The 20,760-nt window shown below is 33.5% G+C and overlaps 1 protein-coding gene across 2 annotated transcripts; it reads right to left on the bottom strand.

The window, feature by feature from the left end:
- Positions 1–13,331: 13,331 nt before the first annotated feature.
- LOC111371496 (keratin, type I cytoskeletal 9-like) lies at positions 13,332–16,999 on the bottom strand. 2 transcript variants are annotated; one of them, XM_022993524.1, is made up of 3 exons: positions 16,795–16,999; positions 15,219–16,682; positions 13,332–13,884 (listed from the first exon to the last, which is right to left on the bottom strand). In XM_022993524.1, the coding sequence occupies exons 2-3, from the start codon at positions 16,626–16,628 to the stop codon at positions 13,708–13,710; spliced, it is 1,587 nt and encodes a 528-aa protein (XP_022849292.1). In that variant the 5' UTR covers positions 16,629–16,682; positions 16,795–16,999; the 3' UTR covers positions 13,332–13,707. The 2 variants fall into 2 exon arrangements, with proteins under 2 accessions (XP_022849292.1, XP_022849291.1); XM_022993523.1 differs by having other exon boundaries at positions 15,219–16,710; positions 16,795–16,998.
- Positions 17,000–20,760: the final 3,761 nt, after the last annotated feature.

Here is a 20,760-nt window from a genome sequence, read left to right as displayed (position 1 = left end):
AGTTTGTTCATGCTATATTTGTGATTCGTTTCGATCACACTATTTATGAGTAAACAAGTTACATATCGTCCAAATATCATTCCACAAAACTCGAGATAATTGCGAGTCTTCAAGGAATAGTATCGTCCAAATATCATTCCACAAGACTTGAGATAATTGCGAGTCTTCAAGGAATAGTCGAAATTTTCATTTATATCTCTATTTACATTTTTAGTGAAACTAAACATTTTCTCGCTTTAAAGTAATTTACTCATTTAATATGTAAGAGAAGATTCTTCACTTGGATAAGTGCTCGAAGAGAAAATGAATGATGGTTGATGGTGGAGAAGCCCTAATCTATTTGACATGAGCACATTACAGATATATGATCGTGCGTGCGTACGTCTATATATATATAGTAAAACTGGAATTTTTTACTCTGAAAAGTTAAAAATGTAGTAATATTCTTTGGAAACCGAATAAAAATATAATATTAGAATTATTCTCGACAAGATTTAAAGTTTAGAGGTTAATTGTACTCTACATCAGAACAATGCACCAACAAATACTTTGATAACCAAATATTTGAGAATAACTTTAATAAATAATCTATAAATGTGTCAAAAAGTCGGCTTAACATTTAATTATTCTTAATTTTTTTGTCTGCGTCACGTGAATGGTTAATTGGTTATAGTACTTTGAGGTGTGATGGAGGAGGCAATTAAGCTCATGATTGTGGATAATTTCTACTTAATGCCTAATTTAGTGGGCAATAATTGACTTTATCTGAGAGAGAATATTATCACTGTTCGAGGATTTTTTTTTTTATAATTGAAAAGGAATTAGATTTATTTACTTTAATCATTCAATAATTATATTTTAGTTTATAGCAATATGCCAATATTTACACAACAAATGTCTAGTCAAAAACCCAACTTAGAAAAACACTTCATGGGAAAAAATAGTATACTTACCCCTGTATGGCTAAGATTTTAATCTGAGTTAAAGTCAAACAATCAATATTAATCACATATTTCGTTGGTTTCACAATTTTTTAACTATACATTTCAAAAACTTCTATCAAAATCTAATTTTAATCCTTATCAAACAATCTCAACTGTAAGTAAATTTAATTCACAGTAACTATATTTTCACTTTAGTTCAATCAAGTAATCACACTTCAATTTTGTTCCATGGTATAACTAAGAATTTAGCAATCAATTGTTAAAAAAAATTTGAAGTATCAAAATACCGTCTCATTAAAAACTTATGACGAATATCCAATATAACAACCTAGTGATGGAAAAATGATACAATTACTCCCATCGATTTCTATAAATAAAAATTACTATAGTGTGTCATCCATATCTTGTGCACCAATCTTTCAAATATCACCATTATCTTAGAACTCACATAAAAGAATTTTGAGAAAATATGTTTCCAGTTGTTATCAAGATATAACTTTCAAGCAACACTGTCTTCGTATAAGATTCTTCAATTACCTCGGGTGGATGACTTTAGTCAACATGGTGGTCAAGTATAATTTATGAGATACGATACTGCACCAACTGACTTAGATATAGTATTATATTTTCATCTTCAAGTGAATGAAAATAATCGAATGTCCAATTTGCAATTTGATTGATAACATATTTTCGTCGATAAATTATTTGCTTCTAGAACTACTAATTTTATAGACTTCCATAAGACTCATTTGCATCCTATGTGGATTACTTTCTCCTTCAAGAATCATGTTAAATTCAATCAAATGTTTATTTTTACCTATGTCATGGGCTATATTCTTTGACGTTTTATTATTCTCTTCAAGAAACAGAGTAGAATGAATCTAACAAGTTCATGATTTTTCATCAAAAGCTCATTGTTTAACTACATTAAAGCACGTAGTTAAATAACATTCATTATATTATAACAAATATGTATGTCTAACAATATTCATTTTGACAATAATATGAGTTTAATAATTATGTTTTGACAACATAATCAAATTATGGCCCAATTTGTTTTGTAAGAATGAGAATGAAGATTTAGTCGTTATGGGCCCTTCACAATTGATAGAAATTCAAATTTGGTGACTTGATGTAATGGATAACGATCATATTTTTCATTTCAATGAGGAAATAATGAAAAACAAACAGGGGCTATATCAAAATATAAGAAGAAAATTTTCAAAAGATATATTGCTTAGAGCATCAAATAATATTATTTGTAAGCAATGTTTACTCATCAAAAATTTATATGACAGTGGATCACAATCACGTACTTCAATGAAGTAAAATACATTCTGAATTTATAAGAATGACAATTCTTTTATTGACACATAGACTGCTCGAGGGTAATACATCCAAAAAATGCTATTTGCAATTGTAGAAAGCAAAGTATAACTATTTTGTTATTTTCTATTTTTCTCTTGAGAACAATTTCAATCTCGTTTAGGTGTTTACATTCAATCATAGTTAGTCTGAAGCCTGACAAAAGGTGGAGGGTTTTAACAAAATCTGCTATTATTATAATTTTTTTTAAACAAATAATTTGCTTAAACAAGGAGGCCTAGGGGCTGGGTAGGACTGACTTTTGAAATAGGGTCGACTCCATCCCATTGCCACTCCTGGTTTCGAACAGCATTCATGATTTTAGGATGCTGATTGTCAAAAAAACTTGCACGAATCTTAAGTAATTTTGAAGATATATTATCCATCCAATCAAATTATTGATGTATTTATGAGATAGACTTGGATAAATATCTATAGAAGATTACTACTCAATTAGATAAATTATCGTCTAAATTTTCATTTTTTTCCCTTTTTATATATTTAATATAAACTGATCATCCATACCAAACATGTCATTAAAGTTAATTCCTTTAATTTTTGTTGGTATATGGTGCTATAATAGAGTAAGATACTTCTAGATTACTTAATTGCAAAGGCTAGGATAAGAAAAAAATGGCTTTATGGAAGCAAAAAAAATGAGCTAAAAGCTGAAATAAAGTAGCTTCAGTTGGTGCTTCCTAACACTTAAACAGCATCTTGTTGAGAAACAGGACAAAGTGTACAGATCACTCTATTTTTACGTTTTTCTGTCTAACTTAGAAAATTTGAGTCCTCTTGGCTTCCTCATCAATCTTGTCTTTACTTATTGAGGATTGCAATTCTTGTTCCCAGAGAAACAGAATTTGTAGGATACGATGATATTCAGGAGCATCATCCAAAAAGCCACTAGATATTTAATGAACCAATAGACGAGAACAACAAAACTTCGTTTGTTCACTATAAATTTGGGTTGAGCTGCTCTCATCAGTTGTTCATATTGAAAGATTTGACGAAACTTGACACTGTCTGTGTACTATCGCATACCCTTTTTCTGTATTCGGGCTGGAGACCGACTAAACCTTGTTAACTGTTGGGTTTTGATACCCAAAAAATCTCAAGAGTTAATGTTAAACAGTTTAATTATATAGGTCGCGGTCAATGCACAAAATTATTATCAATAGAATCAATTAAAAGGCTAGACCCGAAAGCAAGAGGGCCATTAGTAGCAACCTAACTAATTAATGTTGCGATGGCCCAAATTCTACTTCTTGGATGGCTCCTATATTGCTGGCCCATTTACTGTGACATAGCCCATTTTAGTTACAGCCTAATTCTCTAATACTCCATTCCTTTGGCTGTTGGAAACCGTGAGTTTGCAATTTAAAACACTTGGTTGCCTGTGCTTTGTTATCCAGTCTCTTTGTGCTTGAGTATAACCTATTCTCCCATTGTTTTACCATTTTTTGTGGCTTGTGAATACATCGCCATAATTGTGTCCAAGTGGGCGCAAAATGGAGCAACCAAAGTAGTTGTGGGTTTGACCTTTTAGTTGGTTGTGTTTGATTTAGGATAAGACACTGCAAACTCCGCCCAGATTCCACGTATTGAAGATCACTTCCGCAACAAATGGCATCAGAGTGTGGTTAGTGTGGATTTCCAGCAAAAAACAGTTCCAAAAACTGATAAAATTGGAGTAGAAATCAAATTGAAAATTTGCCCAGATTTTTTTTTTTTTGTAAAAAATAAGACATGTAAGCTCAATTTTCGAGCAATCCAAAGGTCCATTGGTGAAACGGAGATCAGATTTGAGACATACAAATGGAGGTGCTCCTAGGTGTGTGGTGCTTGGAGTCAATGGTGGTCGGCGACGGAGGCGCCTGGGCAAGATTCTCGAGACGATTTCTTCAGGTAGAATATTTCTAACTTGATTTCTAATGATTTGGTGGTGTTAGTTTTCTGTTTTAGGTTATACAATGATCTGGACGATTTTGCCAATGGACGCTTAGTTTTACGATTATCTATTGATCGTGTTGCTGCATTCATTGAAACTTTAGGATGAATTGTGGTGGTCTTGAAGCATCAAATTTGCATACCTCGATATTTATGAACTTTCAGACATGGTCCAATCTAATAAATTAGCTTATCTCGAGGTTTTTGTGTGGAGTAACCATTGTTTGTGCTAGATTTTAGGAATTACTTGCCCTATATTATTACTTATTTGAAGTGTTAAATTTAATTGCAAGTTCATAATTGCTTTTGTGCTTTAATTGCCATTAAATCATTTTGTGAAAAACTGATTTATTTATTTATTATTTATTTTTATGTATTTTTTTTTTTGGGTTATAGTTTCACGTTGCATTGATCATTCTATTAGAACACTTAGACTCAACTCATTTGACAATTCTCTTGATACTGAGATCTTGAATCTCATGAAATCTTGGGAATCTAGAATGGTGTATATTGTGGCCTTGGGATCTGTGTAACCTAATTGTGCATTTTGGTGGTTCTATTTTAAAAAATAACTTCACATTTTGAAACGAAATTTTTCAATGAAAAATGAGAATTTTCAATTTAGCAACAACAGATGAGGAGAATTTTGGTTCAACAAAATGTTTCAAAAGCCATCGATGGCAATTTTTCAAAAAATTTGATGAACTTTCTTACATTTCAATTATTTTAAACTTGTTAGATACTGTTTTGAGAAAAGTTGGTAAATTTCATACTACAAAAGAACTTTAGAAAAAATTGGAAAACTTATAATTGTTAAGTTTAATTCTAATAAATTGTAACTGCTTGAAAGATTTTTTAGCTTTAAAGTGGATCATTCAAAAGATCTTAATGATAATTTGAATGTTTTTAACAAGCTTGTTCAATACATTGTTAATTGTGATTAAAATGTGTCTGGAATATATAAAACTATTATTTTGCAACTCCATTCCTGATTCATATAGAGAGGTTAAGAATGTAATTAAGGTAGGGATATCTAAACACTAGAGATTGTCATAGGTTCCTTTAAGAGTAAGGAGGTGTAAATTAAGGCTAAAAAGAGGATAAGAGGAATGATGAGTTATATACGATGATAAGTAGAATGAAGTTTAAGCAAATGAGTTTGGACAAGGCTCAAGACAGTAGTGACTCTAGTGATGAAGATGGTAAGAAGAAAGGTAAGGATTGAGATAAGTCTAGTGGTAAGCGGTGTTACAACAATCGTAAGTTTGAACATCTTGTGAAGGTCTATCCTAAGAAGTAGGATAAGTAGAAGGGTAAGATAAGAGGTGATGCAAATGTCGATATGTGATGACCCTAATGAGGTTTATTGAGAATAAATATAGTTAATGTATGTGTATCTGCATGTAACCCTTAATGTACGTGTATGATTGATTAATTTTGTTGCATGGTTATATGTTGCATTTCAATGTGTTTGATATGTGTATTTACATGAATTTGAGAGCAATTTGACTACTTAGTGTAATTGTTTGCATATATAGTAGGTTGTGATGCATTAGCAGTAAGTGTAATGTGTGTTTATTGGTGATGTGGATTATAGACACTTAAGGATGCATTGGTGATATGGACATGGATACGAGGTATGATATTTGGATCACGAGCGGAGATATGATTAAATATCTGGAATTCTTTATCTACGAATATTCTGTATAAGTTGAGTGTAAAAGAGACACTTCTATTATTTCTATTAAGTGAAGACTTATTATCAGCTTAAGTTGAGAGAAGTGAGGTAGTGATAGAAGACTATCGCATAGACTTAAGATCTATAGCAATTTACTAGTTAGACATGAGGTTAGTATTAGTTTAGTGAGCATGGTGGGCAATGTGAGGAGATTTGTGTTCTCGAGATGTGAACAACATGAAATGAGATATGATAAGTGCGGTGAGACATTTTCTAGGGTCATTTATACTTTTGTCACATATGTGTTGATCGTTTGATTGATTAACTTGGGGTTGGAATATTGTTCTTTGTGAACGTGTTTTGAAATGATCCGCGTGTTATCCTATGTTATATTTTCATTGCATTTTTATTTGCTCTTGATTGATTACTGTAATTGTTTTCTACTTTGGTGTTTCTTAACCTTATTCTTGGTGAGTATATAGAGCAGGTATAGTATGTATTTCGAGTTTGAAACATGAGATAAGGTTTGTAATCCCAATTATACTGGTTACGTTGATTATGCAAGTATTAACTTTGTATTTTGGTTACTTGCAGGTTCATTAGGTATCAAGTTAGATATTTGTTGAGTTTTGATACCTAATAAATTTTAGGCGATGATGTTAAACAGTTTAATTATATAGACCTCAACTGATGTATGAAATTATTATTGACACAATTAGTTAAAAGGCTCGACCTCAAAGCAAATGGACCATTAGTAGCAACTTAACTAATGGGAAAAATTCATAATAAAGGTGTATTACTTACACCAATTCAAAAAATCAGGTAAATAGTTTGAATATTCAAAATTCATGTATATATTTAATCAATTAAAAATATTTATTAAATAAATATAATAAAGTCACAGTTATACGATTTATGGTCACAGATTCATAATTATAGGTCACATATTATCAAATTAATTGGTCATGGATTATTTCATGGTCACAAATTAAAAATTTTATAGGTCACATATTATTTTGATGTCACAGATCATTCAAATTACAGGTCATGATTTATCTATGGGTCACATATTTTCAAGTTTATTGATCACAGATTAATAATTAGTCCAAATAGTTGGTCACATGCACCAACATCCCCACCACCATCCTGATCCAACACCAATCTTGGTCACAATTCACCACCACACAACCATCGCTTGCACCACACCACTGTAACCTCACCACCATCGCTGTAGCCCAAAATTGGCACCACAATCACCAGCCAACCTAATCGCCAAAGTCAACACTACTACCACCAGCAAAACACACAACTAAATAGTTTGGTCACATACATCAAACATTCCATCCTCAATTCGATCACCACCAATACCTGGTCACAGATCAACCAAATAGTCGATCACAAACATTATCTCACCCCGCCTCTACCACACTATCCCCACAACCACCACCACCAACCAAAACGACACAAACACACAACCATCACCGCCCAAATTCAACAAAACCCCAAACGGTCAGATCCACCAGTACCACCACATTACCGTGACCCGCATCACCACCAAAAGCCTAGCCAACTTTCACCACCACCACCACCATAGCTACCAAAAAGCCATTGCAGTAAATTTAATTGGAAATTCACCAACAAAAAAACCTCCCACGGTAGATCGATTAAAAAAAAACTCCAAAAAAAAAAAAACACTGAGGCATCACTGTGCAGTAGCACCACCTCACTGTGTGTAGCAGCGCTGTCTACAGCAAGGCACTATCGTGTGTAGCCAGTTTTTCGTGGTGGTGCTACTGCTTCGCCGCTTCAAGCAGTAAGCACTGTTGCCTACTAGTGGTGTTATTATTTGAAGCCGCCGAAATAAGGGGAGAAATAGGTTGAGAAGATGGTGGTGCCACGCTGGATGATGGTGGGTGCGACGCCGAAAAAGTGAGGGGAGGGTTAGATTGAGATAGAGATAGGAGAGAAATAAGGAGAGGAAGAAGGAGAAGGAAAGGGAGAGAGACGAGTGTTTGGGAGAAAAATGATTTAGGGTTTGTTTGGGTATTAACTTAATACTTGCATTTTGATTAAAAAAAAAATTTCCCCTGATTTTTGCACTCTGAAATTAAAGTGCATGTGTCTGTGTAATTTCCACTTAACTAATTAATGTTACCTTGGCCCAAATTCTACTTCTTGGATGGTTCCTATATTGTTAGACTCATTTAGTGTGACTTAGCCCATTTTAGTTACAACCTAATTCTATATATACTCCATTCCTTGACTTTCCAAGAGAAAAATCGTAGCTGCCTATACTTTGTTCTCCTCTCTCTTTGTGCTTGAGTATAACCCTATTCTTCCATTGTTTTTCTAGTCTATGTGACTTGCAAATTCATCACCATAACGGTGTCTAAGTGGGTGCAAAATGGAAGCAACCGAAGTAGTGGGTTTGAGCTTTTGGTTGATTGGGTTTGATTTTGGATAAGATACTGCAAACTGAGCCTGAATTCCACAAATTGAAAATCACTTCCGCAACATTAACAAATAAATTTAGGGTCATGGCATAAGCCAAAAGGTATGATGTCATATTATTTCAATCATTTTCCTATACTTGGGCCCTTAACTAAATGAATATTTTTTTGGCTTCAGTTGAGTTCACCAGCTAGATGGACGATCTAACTTGTAAGCAATTGCAATATATTTTATTAGTTTTGGCTTACTCTTCCCTCTTTCGACTTGCTTTATGGTAGATAATAACAAATAAAAAACAAAGTAAAACATAGTTCATATAGATTTTGAACCATATCAACATCTATTCCTCTATGTTTTGTGACAGGAAAAGCCTAAAATGAATTTTATCATAGTAACATCTAATATTTCTTTTTTATTTTTCAAAAGGGAAGGTATAATAAGGAGTCCTTCTGTGTTTCGTTTATTGTTGCATCCAATGCCCATCCAACTCGAGAGGTTGAGAATTAATTAAGTTCAACCTTTACCTTATTTTGATCACCCTGAACGTGATCACAGTGTCACTTAATCATAACATTCCCTTCATGTCCTTGGTCTTACTTCGACCAGCTATTTCCAGTATAGACATGTTAAAAAAATAATATATATATATATATATATATATATATGTATGAATCACGAACAATCAACTCGATACAATTTTCAAGGGTGTTTTTTCATTGCATTTCAATATCCTGCAGACTGAAAAAATTGATAATATTTTTAGTATAGGTTCTCTAAATCATCAATAATTGCATTACAAATGAAATCCATGGATATATTATCCCATTATTCAAAATTGTCTATGTTAAGAAATAAAATTCCACATCGAATAAAGATAAAAATATAGACCATTTTATAAAGATTTGGGCTACTCTTCTTAATAAGGTTGACTTTTTAAGACGAAACCCCAAATCTTAACGGTCTATACACGTAGGAGGAGAAATGTGACACTTGTGTTGCTTGAAAGTATAGAAAACCAAGAATTTCAAAGTTCATCGTGCATAAGTTGTTCCAATGGTACATCCGACTGAAGAACTCCATCAACACTAACTGAAACAACATGAATAATGTCTCGGCCAGCCATTCCCACCTTCACAGCATCCATAATCTTAAGGGAAAAATTCATATGTAAGGTGTATTGTTTACATCAATTCACAAATCAGGTACAAAGTTTAAAAATTCAAAATTCAGGTTTCTATAAAATTAATTGAAAATATTTATTAATTAAATATAATAAAGTTACAGTTATATGATTAATGGTCACAGATTTATAATTATTGGTCACATATCGCCGAATTAATTGGTTACAGATTATTTCGAGTTCACAAATAAAAAATTTTGTAAGTCACAAATTATTTCAAAGTCACAGATCAAAAATTTACAGGTCACAAATTATTTCATTAGTTATAGATCAAAACTTTTGTAGGTCACAGCTCACATCATTGGTCATAAATTCAAAAAACTATAATTCACAGGTCACACATTTTCAAATTTGATGTTCACGGACTACTTTTTAATGACAAATGATCGAATTTTAATGTCACAGTTTACGGTTACTGTCACAGACAAGACCAAACAGTTGATCACAAACATCCAACTTCCAATCCTGACACCACCACTACCAACACCAATAATTGGTCACAGGTCAAATAGTCAGTCACATACCACCACCAACTCCATGCCACCATCGCTACTTGCAACAATCCTTACTTGTCACCATCGCCACAACCACAACACCACCACCAACAAAATCGTCACCACAAAAAACCACCACGACTGTCACCACCAAACACACCAACAATATCCAATTTAATGGTCACAGTAAACTAAATAATTTGTGACCGCCATCAATGCTTGTGACCACCACCTCACAAGCCCCCAACAGCACCACCGTCACCGTTGCTACCAAAACTACCATCACCTACAACAAATCTAACAAATTGCAAAAAAAAAAAAAAAAAAAACCAAATCGTCACACCAGATCCACTGTCACTTTACCACCACAACCACCAACAAACCACCACCTATCAACACATTCATGCCAGATTCACCACCACCACCACCTCTACAAACAAAAGCCACCCCACCACTAGATCCACCACCGATCTAACACCACCGCACCCAAATAATTGGTCACAACCATAGTCAATCGCCACCACCTACCATGTGGATATAATACATTGAGAATTTATCAAAAGCACGAGAAATTTTCAAAATAGCTCATCATCTGAAAAGCTGAATAGGTTTCGTCTCTTCAAGGAGTACAGCCACCTCAAAACATTCAACAACCTCCAGTGCCAATGCCCCCACCCTCATCCTTGTAAAGGAGACCAAGATTATACCATGTCGAAGTATTCATTTTGTCGAGTCTAAGTGCTTCTGTCAAAAGGCTCTGGACAATGGGCGAAGACCGCTTGATGATCCATCTGAGAAGCACGGCCTTACAGACTAGACTGGGGATGTGCGTTGGAGCAACATCATCGTCGCGCTCTTGTAGTGAGGCCGGTATTCTTGTAGCAGTGCTGATCTTGTATCGGAACCAATGCCAGTCCTTAGAGCGTCGCCGCTACAGTGTGACGTCGTGAACGCTACCGACGAGGAATTTTTCGACGACGATTGTGATGGAGAGACCGGAGAGAAAGAGAAAAGAAAGGGTAGAGAGAGAAATGGTAAGGAAAAAATTGATTAGGGTTTGGAATAATTTGGGGAAATATTTAATATTTAATTATTATATTGATACCCGATTTAAGAATAGTGAAACTTCAACCCTGATTTTTGAATTGTGATCTTTAGACACCTAGAATTATGTAATTTTCCCTAATCTTAATCCGTAACTTTGAGTAGCCCAATAGACTTTATAACTGTACTATGTTTCGATATTCCTCGATAATTCAGTTGATTCTTCAAATACCATGAGTGTTCTCACACTCCTTTCAACCTCGTGCACATAAGTTGGTGAGTATGCCTAAGGCTGTCTGTGATGCTTTAGTCCTTCCGATTTTCGTCTGTAGATTGCACTTGCGAATTGATTCTGTTCTTCATGTTCTATTTACTTGCAAATTAGCAATTCTTAGGCCCAGTCTCAGATCATATAGCCCTTGTTTGGACTCCATTTTAATGAGGTTTTAGAAAAAAATGTATTTTGAAATAGTAATTTTTTTTGAAAAATATGTGATTAAAAAAAAAGAAACATTTTTTATTTACATGTAAAATTATTTTATTGAAGAATTAGTGATTGAAAAAAAGAAAGAGAAAAATATATTAAAATTAAAATAGATCCCAAAGAGGGGCATAGTATCTTTATCTGATTGTATTCATCTTAACCTAACCCGAACCCCTGATGTTTGGGAGCAAGATTCTCATGCAATAACTTGATCCTTGTATGCCTTGGCTTTCCTACTTATCGACCACAAGGTTGATGTTGAACACCTTCATTCATTTTACTCCAATTTTCCCTCTCTCGCAATACTATTTAGTGGTTTGAAATACAACATAAGTCTTTCAATTAAAAGACCATTACAGGATGTTATTCAAAACTTTTCCCTAATCCAACATAGAAAGCTAAGGGTGGATGTCAGGTGGTCCGATCCGAATATTTCAAAAAAAACAATAAGAAACCATTATAAAGATATAGTTTGACTTGTTTCTCTGTATGTTTTAAATGTCTCAACAAACCTTGCATGATTCTACTTTAAAAGTTAAGATACCCAATTTGTTTCACTTCATTAATGATTTTGATTGCTTGTCTTATTTTTACTTGTTTTTGCTAAAGTTAATTAACACAACAAAGTTATTAGCAACAAAATATAGGGACGAGCGTCGGATTCAAAAACTAATTAATTGCCTTTTCCCAAAGAAACAAGTTACTCAACGACATTAAATGATCGCTTTTTCTTTTCTTTAATTTTTAAGAAAAACACTAATTATTATTATTATTTTTTTTTTTCCAAATTAAACATAATGATTCACAAATTGAAAGATTATTTTCGTGTATGATATTACATGGTTTCACAATGCAAGAACTCAGTATAGTTTTCTTAAAAAATGATTTGTGTACCCTGAAATAATCTAGATCAATAGGGAAATGTCAACTCATTGGAGGACGCCATATTTTAAGAGCCCAAGCTATCTGATTAAATAATAACAAATGTAAAATAAGGATCGAGCATTGTTATTTTGTGATTTTAACACTTTAATTTAAAATCTATAACTATAATATATTAAATATCACTTCAAATAAGAATTATTTTTTGTACGAATCTAACCATACTATGATTCAATTATTTCAATAATACTTTACTTTTCATTTTTCAATATGTATTTAATTTATTTAATTATCATGATTATACATATATATTTGACATATTCATATCACCTGTGTACTTTCATTAATGTATGAATATCACATTCATTTAATTAATATTCATCTTCATTTATGCATTTCAATACTATTAGTTCTAATTATAAGTTAATTAGAATTTCACATTCAAGAATGCATTTTATTATTCGTGTCTATATATGCTAATGAACATCCAATTTTACTTAATTAGAAATTAACTAAATGATTTAACATTCATTGTCACATATATATTTTCTAGTATTATTTCTAAATTAATTAACATTCACACATATTCAAATTTTACACTTACAAAATTTATAAAACATTTCATAATAACGTACAATGCAAATTCAATGTTGACTAGTAATGTAAAAAGTCTTACCTTTCGTCTCTATAGATGTATAGAAAATATTAAAAACTGGAGTAGACTTGTTAGATGGAAGGCATTACGCCATTATTTGAGTCAACTATTCCACCAACAATTTGCATCCATTTTCCCATAACGCAAGATTCAATACAATGAAAGAAGGCGATTAATGGTTAAATCTTTAATTTTCTATGTAACTTAACTCGAATTTATACTTTATATCTAGAAAGTAAGTTTTTACTCAATTTTTTACAAAAATAACTTTTACACAACCAAACTCTTCAAATAAAATCTACCGTACATTCAAGAAACATCACTCGGGAAAAAAATTGAGCTATCAAATGGTCATTACAAAGCAATCCTAGAAACAAAATGGACAACTCTCCCCTTCACACGCAAGTATAAATCAGGATGTATAACAGTACGTAATCACTAGCAACCAACAATCGACTCGGTACTAATATTTCCAAGAAATACTGAAAAATGATTTCCATCTTATGGTATCAAGAGGGACAATGATGATATCGCGCATATAGGTAAGGGAGGTAAAGAGAGAATATCAATTGGAGCTTCTCTAATAGCCAGCCATCTTAGTCAAACGATGAATGGTACTTCTAGCAACTCTATTACCAGGTTCCAGTTTCATAACTCTCCTGAGGTCTTCTGCCCCAAGCTTGTATTTTTCCATGCTCTCATAAAGAAGAGCACGTTGTACGAGGACAGATACATTTGAGTCATCGTGTTCCAGCACCTGCACAAAGATAATGCAGCCTATGAACCTTTCTTATCCTGATAGGCAATGCAATACCAATGAAATGACGACACAACACAAATACGGAGGTACTATGGAGTAGTGTTAGTAGAAAAGCAATTGGCAATATATTAGGACATCCACAATCTGACACTTCCTTTGCACAGCCCAATTAACTCATACATCATAAACTCCATTTTTGAGACAGAAGGCAAAGCATATATCGCAAATATAAAAGAAGAGGGACTTTTGACTAAAATTACAGAAAGGGCAATCTAAGTAGTTCGTCACCAAGCCCTTGTTTGGCCCCCATTTTCTCAACTTCATTTTTCCCCCCGACCCCAAACTCATTTTCAACCACATTCTCCCAATAAAATAATTTTAAACGTGGACTATAACTTTTCCCAACTTTTTAACTACACATTCTCCAAAAAAATCACTTTTCACAAAATCTATTATCAAAAAAATCTCCACCAAACAGGAGCTAAATTGCAATATGCCACCAAACAAAATGCCTTGGTAGGAAATTAATTGAGGAAATGATAAATGTTGATACATGAGTAAGAATGATCAATACGTCCCATACTTAAGGAGCATATTGACAATTATAAAAGCTGGAACAGGAAAACTCATAAAAATCAAATGTTGCAGGGAAACTGAGCCTAGTGAAGTTTATGATCTGGTGAAAAAATATAATTGACTCTTCTACAAAAATTACTTGCAGAAACAGCAAGACTAGATTCGAAAAGCAAGCTTTATCATCTCCTTTTAAGTGAAAATGAAAATATTTTCATAGTTTAAAAGTAAGCTTTATCGACTCTTCACAATTTAACCATTGATGTCAAATGAGTATGGAAGTGTTGTTCAATTTGGAATAGTACAAGGCCTCTGAATAACATTAGCAATCTATACAGATATCTTCCAGGAATTGATAGATGACTTATCTTTAAAGTTCTCCTACAATATGATATGAAGCAATAATTAGGTCCTTGTTTGGCCCCGTTAAAATTTTTAATACATTTCTCTCTCTCTCCCCTCTTTTCAACCAAACATTCTCTAATAAAATAATATGATAAGTAAACCAAAAACTTTTTCTTCTATTTTAACCACACATTCTCTCAAAAATTACTATTTCAAAATACATTATTTCCAAAATCTCATTATATTGGGGGCCAAACAAGGGCTAGAACATACATAATTTTGAATCGAGCAAAAATTATATCCTCCCATTCCAAATGCTGAGCTTCATTGTAATTGTCAGGTCCCCATAGACAACACAAATTAATTCGATAAACAGAAATTAGGGGCTGACATAGTTAACTTAACAATCATACCTTTGTGCAGTCAGCCACAGCCTTTTTGTACTCTCCAACTTCCTTGTAACAAGAAGCTCTGCACGTTAAAACCTCCATAGTCCCATCATCGTCGCCAGCCTTTTCAAGAAGAATGACAGCCCAAGACAACCATTTGATAGCATCAGCAAACTGCCCCTGCTTGTAGTTATCCATACCCTTCGTCTTTGCAGACGAACCAGTAACTCCGGCAGGTGGGGGTGGAAGCCCTTCAATCTCAGTGGTCCCACCGGTATCATGCCCTCCAAATTCTGAATCCAAACCCCAATCATCACCCCCTGAAAACTGCTGGCTTTCAAATCCTTGACTCTGGCTTGCACTGCCACCGGAAGAAGAAAACAATGCGTCAAAGTCATTTACCCCCACAGATTGCCCCGATGGTTGACTTTGATTCTGTGAATGGGAATTTGAAAACCCAAAATCACCCGTCGGATCGCTATTAGTTGTGGGAAAAGCATTTGATGGAAATGACGATCCACTCGTATTTGGAGCCGCATTTTTAAAATCCCCAAACTCGTCCTCACCACCACCCTTCTTGGTCCCTTTATTCTGTGAGTTCATACCACCACTTGGCTTGGAGCTGAAATCAAACAAAGATCCAAAAGGGTCCTTATTTGAACTCATGCCACCACTTCCTGCCATACTCTTCATAGACGGACCACCTAGATTTGGACTCTTAGTAGGATTCCCACCACCAACACTCGAACTCCTTAGATAACTTCCATCCCAATCCATCGTTCTACCGGCATTATTAATATTAGTCCCCAAACTTCCACCATTTTTCACAGAACTGCCCATTTTGGGCAATGAATCGGCCATTCCACCACCAAGACTCGAACTCCTTACATAGCTTCCATCCCAATCCACAGTTCCACCACTATTACTAACATTAGTCCCCGAACTCCCACCATTTTTCACAGAACTGCCTATTTTGGGCAATGAATCAGCCATTCCTCCCGTCGATAACGTGCTCCTATTTGCGGTTGGAGCTGCGTCTTTCAGAGGCACATTGCTACTGCTCTTGCTGCCGCCTATTGCCGAGCTCACCAAATCCCCAAACAAATTCGGGTTCTTACCATTCACAATCCCAATACTCGAGCCACCAGATTTCATCGGAGCCGAAGAATTCCAGCTCTTCCCGAGAATATCGCCCACCATGGACGTCGGACCGGATAAAGATCCAGATCCACCAGACTGGACAGGATTCACAGGTTTATGGGTCCAAGCCGGTGCAGCACTGGGCTTCGAATACGCACTTGAATGCGTGTACGAGGAAGTCCGGTTTTTCTGATCATTCAAGGATTTGGGGCGTCCTGTCCCGATCCCAAGATCGAAATCAAAAGCATTCATTGATCGAGACTTGTTATTAGATTTTCCAGAACTCGAATTCATCCTTACTTGTAGTTATTTTTTTATTGTCTTTGATTCCTTGATAAATAATGAAAACTAAAAGGGAATTGATCAAAGAAAAGATCTGTAAATAAATTGCAGATTAGAAAGAAGGAAAACGAGATATTGGGAAATCGGAAAAAAAAAAAAAAAAAAAAAAAAAACGTACCTGATGAGATTATTATCCGATTTTTATTTTTGCTCTGTTTACATATAAATATTTAGAATCGATCGGTGAAGCTCGATCTTTCTGTGGCTGGAGCTATTACTTAAGGCGATGATGGAGTTGTTTTGGGACCCACGATTCTTCCAAATTTTGAAGATGGATCGGAAGAGAGGTGGGATTCGTGTTTGAAAGGTACTATGGGGAAATGAAGGGTTAATAGCCACCTAACTAATGACTCATTTTTATCGACTAGTTCATGTGTCAACGTTCAACTTGTTCATAAATTAAGTTGTAGAATATAACTAAAATGTATCGTTTCAATGATTTGGCACATGAACATTTAGGAATTTTTTTTTTCGGTTAAAAATGAAAGTTAAATCGAGAGATTATTTAGCAAGGTTTTTGCTTCTAATGCAATGATGTTAAAATTAGTGGACAATTGACATATAAAAATGTACTTCATAAATTTTCTAAAATGTATTTTTTAAGATTGATGCGTTTTTGTGTGACTTAAATATACACATGTGTCATCGATTAATTTGGAGGAATTACAATTTTATTGGTTCCCAAATTAGTAATTTTTGTCATTTATTCATAAATTTATGAAAGGATATGATAGTACAAATACAACATCATATCCCAGATATTTTGTGCATTTAGGCACACGTGTTGTGCATGTCCTCAGTAATTATTCATACATTTATGACAGGCTCTTTTTGTCTTCTCAAAAATCATGTCAAATTGATTCTAAATCAATTATCTAAAAATGAAACATCTTGTAAATTTCAATAAGGAGTCTAAAACAAACCAAGCTCCTGTTTGAGCTCCATTTTTCTCATTATTTTTCTACAGTACTCATTTTCAATCACACATTTTTTATTAAAAATAATATTTCATGTAAATAAAAAAAATTTCTCCTTCTCTTTTAAGCGTACAATTCCCATCAATTTGTTGGAAAATAAGTTATAAAACTTTTAATAGAATCTTAAAACTTTAGTTTTCATTTTTTAATTTCAAGTTTTCAGTTTTAGTTTTCTTTTAGATTCAATACAAAAGATTAAAACACATTATTATATTTGTAACCTATGTTGAATTTTATTAATGAGATGGTTGAATTTTCTACTATAAAGGAGGTGAATTTTACATTTTTTGACACACAACAAATCAAACACAAAAGATACTTTCTAGTATTTTCATACTACTTTCTAATCATTTTATACTATATTTTTATATTTTGTGGCAACTTGATGTGAGGCTTGTTCTTTATTTCCTATGGTCGTGTCCATAAAAGGAGAGTCACGTGAATTTTATTTTGAAGTCGTATAGTGTCGAAAAAATCTGCACGAAAGGGGGAGGCAACACGACTTTAGGATAGCGTCCTCGAAGTGGTTCCCAATACTTGATTTCTATTCTCAATTTCTATTATATTATTGTCGAATTATGTTTGTGTTGTCTAATTGTTTAAGATAATTGATAAAAAAAAAATCTACACACAAATCACCAATTTTTCCAACACAATTTACTATTTTATAATACATTACAAGAAATTAATGGAGCTCAAACAAACAGGTTCTAAAATTCGTTGACCAATGTTACACGTAGTTCAAAGTTTATTGGTGATCACTATAATTACCCATGAATGAATGACAAGGCAAAGTAAAACTAGATTAGAAGAAGTGTGAAATGGGTAGCAATTGGAGCCGTATCTGGTTGAGCTATCGATTCCGTATATTTGCGTACAATTTTTAAGTGAACATTCTAATTTTTCATTTGATAAGTCGTAGAATTTAACTAAAATTTGTAACTATTCAATGAATTAGCACTATATTAAAAAGTGCAAGTCAAATTAAATTATTGATCTGAATGAAATATTTCGTAAATTTAAATGATGAGTCTATAACAAATTAAAATACATTAACCAAGGTTAAACGAAGTGACCATCCCTAAATTAAACTAGAAAGTGAATATAAAGGTAAAGTAAAACTAGAATTAGAAGAAGTGGGAAAAGGAAAATGCCAATTTACTCGAAAATGTTAGACACTTTGGGTGATTGACCCTCACAAATTGCTCGGATACCACGTGAATTAAATAATACTCTCGAACCCCAAAGTATGTGTATTCGATCACCCCTATGTTAATCATTATGTTCCCCTATCTCGTCTGTAGGAAAAATGGGGTGACAATTGGAGGCGTCTGGTTGAGCGGGCCATGCTTTAACATGATTCGGTTATCCAAAAATTAGATTACAAGTTGGTCGACCATAGTAGGTGAATTATGTCGGATTGAACAATTTAATCTAACGACTTATGAGGATCGATGATTTAACTGAGCCAAATTATTAAAATTAAGTCTTTGAAAAGTGAAATTTAAAAAATTACAGGTTTGTAATATTGACGGCCGGTTCAAGATGTGTGGTGAGTTATACATACCAATAAATGGTTTTTAGTCTTCTAATTTTATTTTATTTCTTTTAAAACTTCCCTTCTGTCATTTTTATTTCCATTTATTTCTATTAGTAAGGTTTGTGTGCTTAGATTTCAAGTTTACATGTGATCATATAAATCGCTTCTACTTATCTACATACGTTTAAAAAATGCATGTTTATCATGTTCCTTGATCTTAATTAGGTAGCTCAATATGAGTAGTTTCGGTTTCACTTCAAGAATTCAATCCATACTCGTCTCCATAAACTGGCTCAATCTCAAAACAAATCAGGTGATCACTTAAGTCCCCACGTTTAGGTAAAATCCTCAATTTAGAATTTGTAACATACTGATGTGATTCTTGTAATGAATTATATGCAAACTTGTGTTTACGGTAAACGAAATAAAAAATATTTTAAATATTATGTCTTGGTGAGTTGCATTTTTATAACCATTTTTGTAGTTGACAAATATTATTTGTGTATATAGTTATAATGGTGTTGTTACTCATAACGTTGTTTACTTGGGATAATTTGTTATAATGGAATACATATATTTTAATGGATTATAATCTACAATATAATTCGTACTACACATTAGTAAACTTGTAGTATGTTGGATTAAAAAAGAATTGATGAAAATGCTAAACAAATTCATTTAATTATTATTTATGTGTGCCGCTTATATTCAATGGACACATAAACATACAATTCGTCCGTGTGCCATGTTGTAGAATTTAACAAAAAACTCATTAAGGTTCAATGATTTGGTATACGAATGAGAAGATTTTCAATTGAAAAATGAAAGTCAAAATGAAACATTAGTAAAGTTAAACTTAACCAATTTGTGTCATGTCAACATATTTTTACGTACTTCCACTTGACACCTTAACAACTCTATTTGCATACCCGAGATAGGTGGGATAACAATGCACATCCGAATTTCAACAAGTGAAGGCTTGAGGAAACTCAACTAGCTGGAAAAAAGACTTCCAACATTTTGTATTAATGGAACGCCACTTGACCATGATCAGATATTACATCATTTCACGGTCAGTTATACCTTTTGTAACATTTCATCTCATGATTTAGCTTTACCCTATATGCCAAATTCTTGATGAAATTCAATAGAAATTGTGTTCTTCACTGAGCTATTTTTCAATTAAAAAAAAAGGGACTGAACGGGCTTGAAGACACTACTTCGGCCTTAATAGGACCATGCTCTGATCGGTTCCGTTTGTAGGGTGGGTGGAAGGGTGGAAGAATCATGATTTAATACTGAAGCTGATAATACTTCAACTAGTATAACAAAGCGTTACAGACTCCATCTACACCCATAAAACTGCTAGGTGACTAGCATATATATAAGTGACTCCACATTTGTATCATACAAAGGAAGCATACTTAACTATGTACACACACACACACATACACTCATCCTATTACATATAAACCAGTCCAAAAAGAGAGTCTAAGGAGCTATAGCTTGAGATTTCTTATTGAAATCCTGAACTATCACACCATTGTGATAATGCACCACCTCGTGG

The sequence above is a fragment of the Olea europaea genome, chromosome 22 (genome assembly GCF_002742605.1).
Source record: "Olea europaea var. sylvestris chromosome 22, O_europaea_v1, whole genome shotgun sequence".
NCBI lineage: Eukaryota > Viridiplantae > Streptophyta > Magnoliopsida > Lamiales > Oleaceae > Olea > Olea europaea.
Note: the sequence above shows the minus strand (reverse complement) of the source record. Positions and strands in the feature narration are given on the sequence as shown.

What these genes read in the sequence shown, in the direction of transcription:
- LOC111371496 (XM_022993524.1), bottom strand. Translation starts at nt 16,628, where the DNA reads ATGAATTCGAGTTCTGGAAAATCTAATAACAAGTCTCGATCAATGAAT. An exon ending in CTGTGGCTGACTGCACAAAG is followed by an intron (nt 13,885 to 15,218) that starts GTATGATTGTTA and finishes ATCTTTGTGCAG; the next exon opens with GTGCTGGAACACGATGACTC.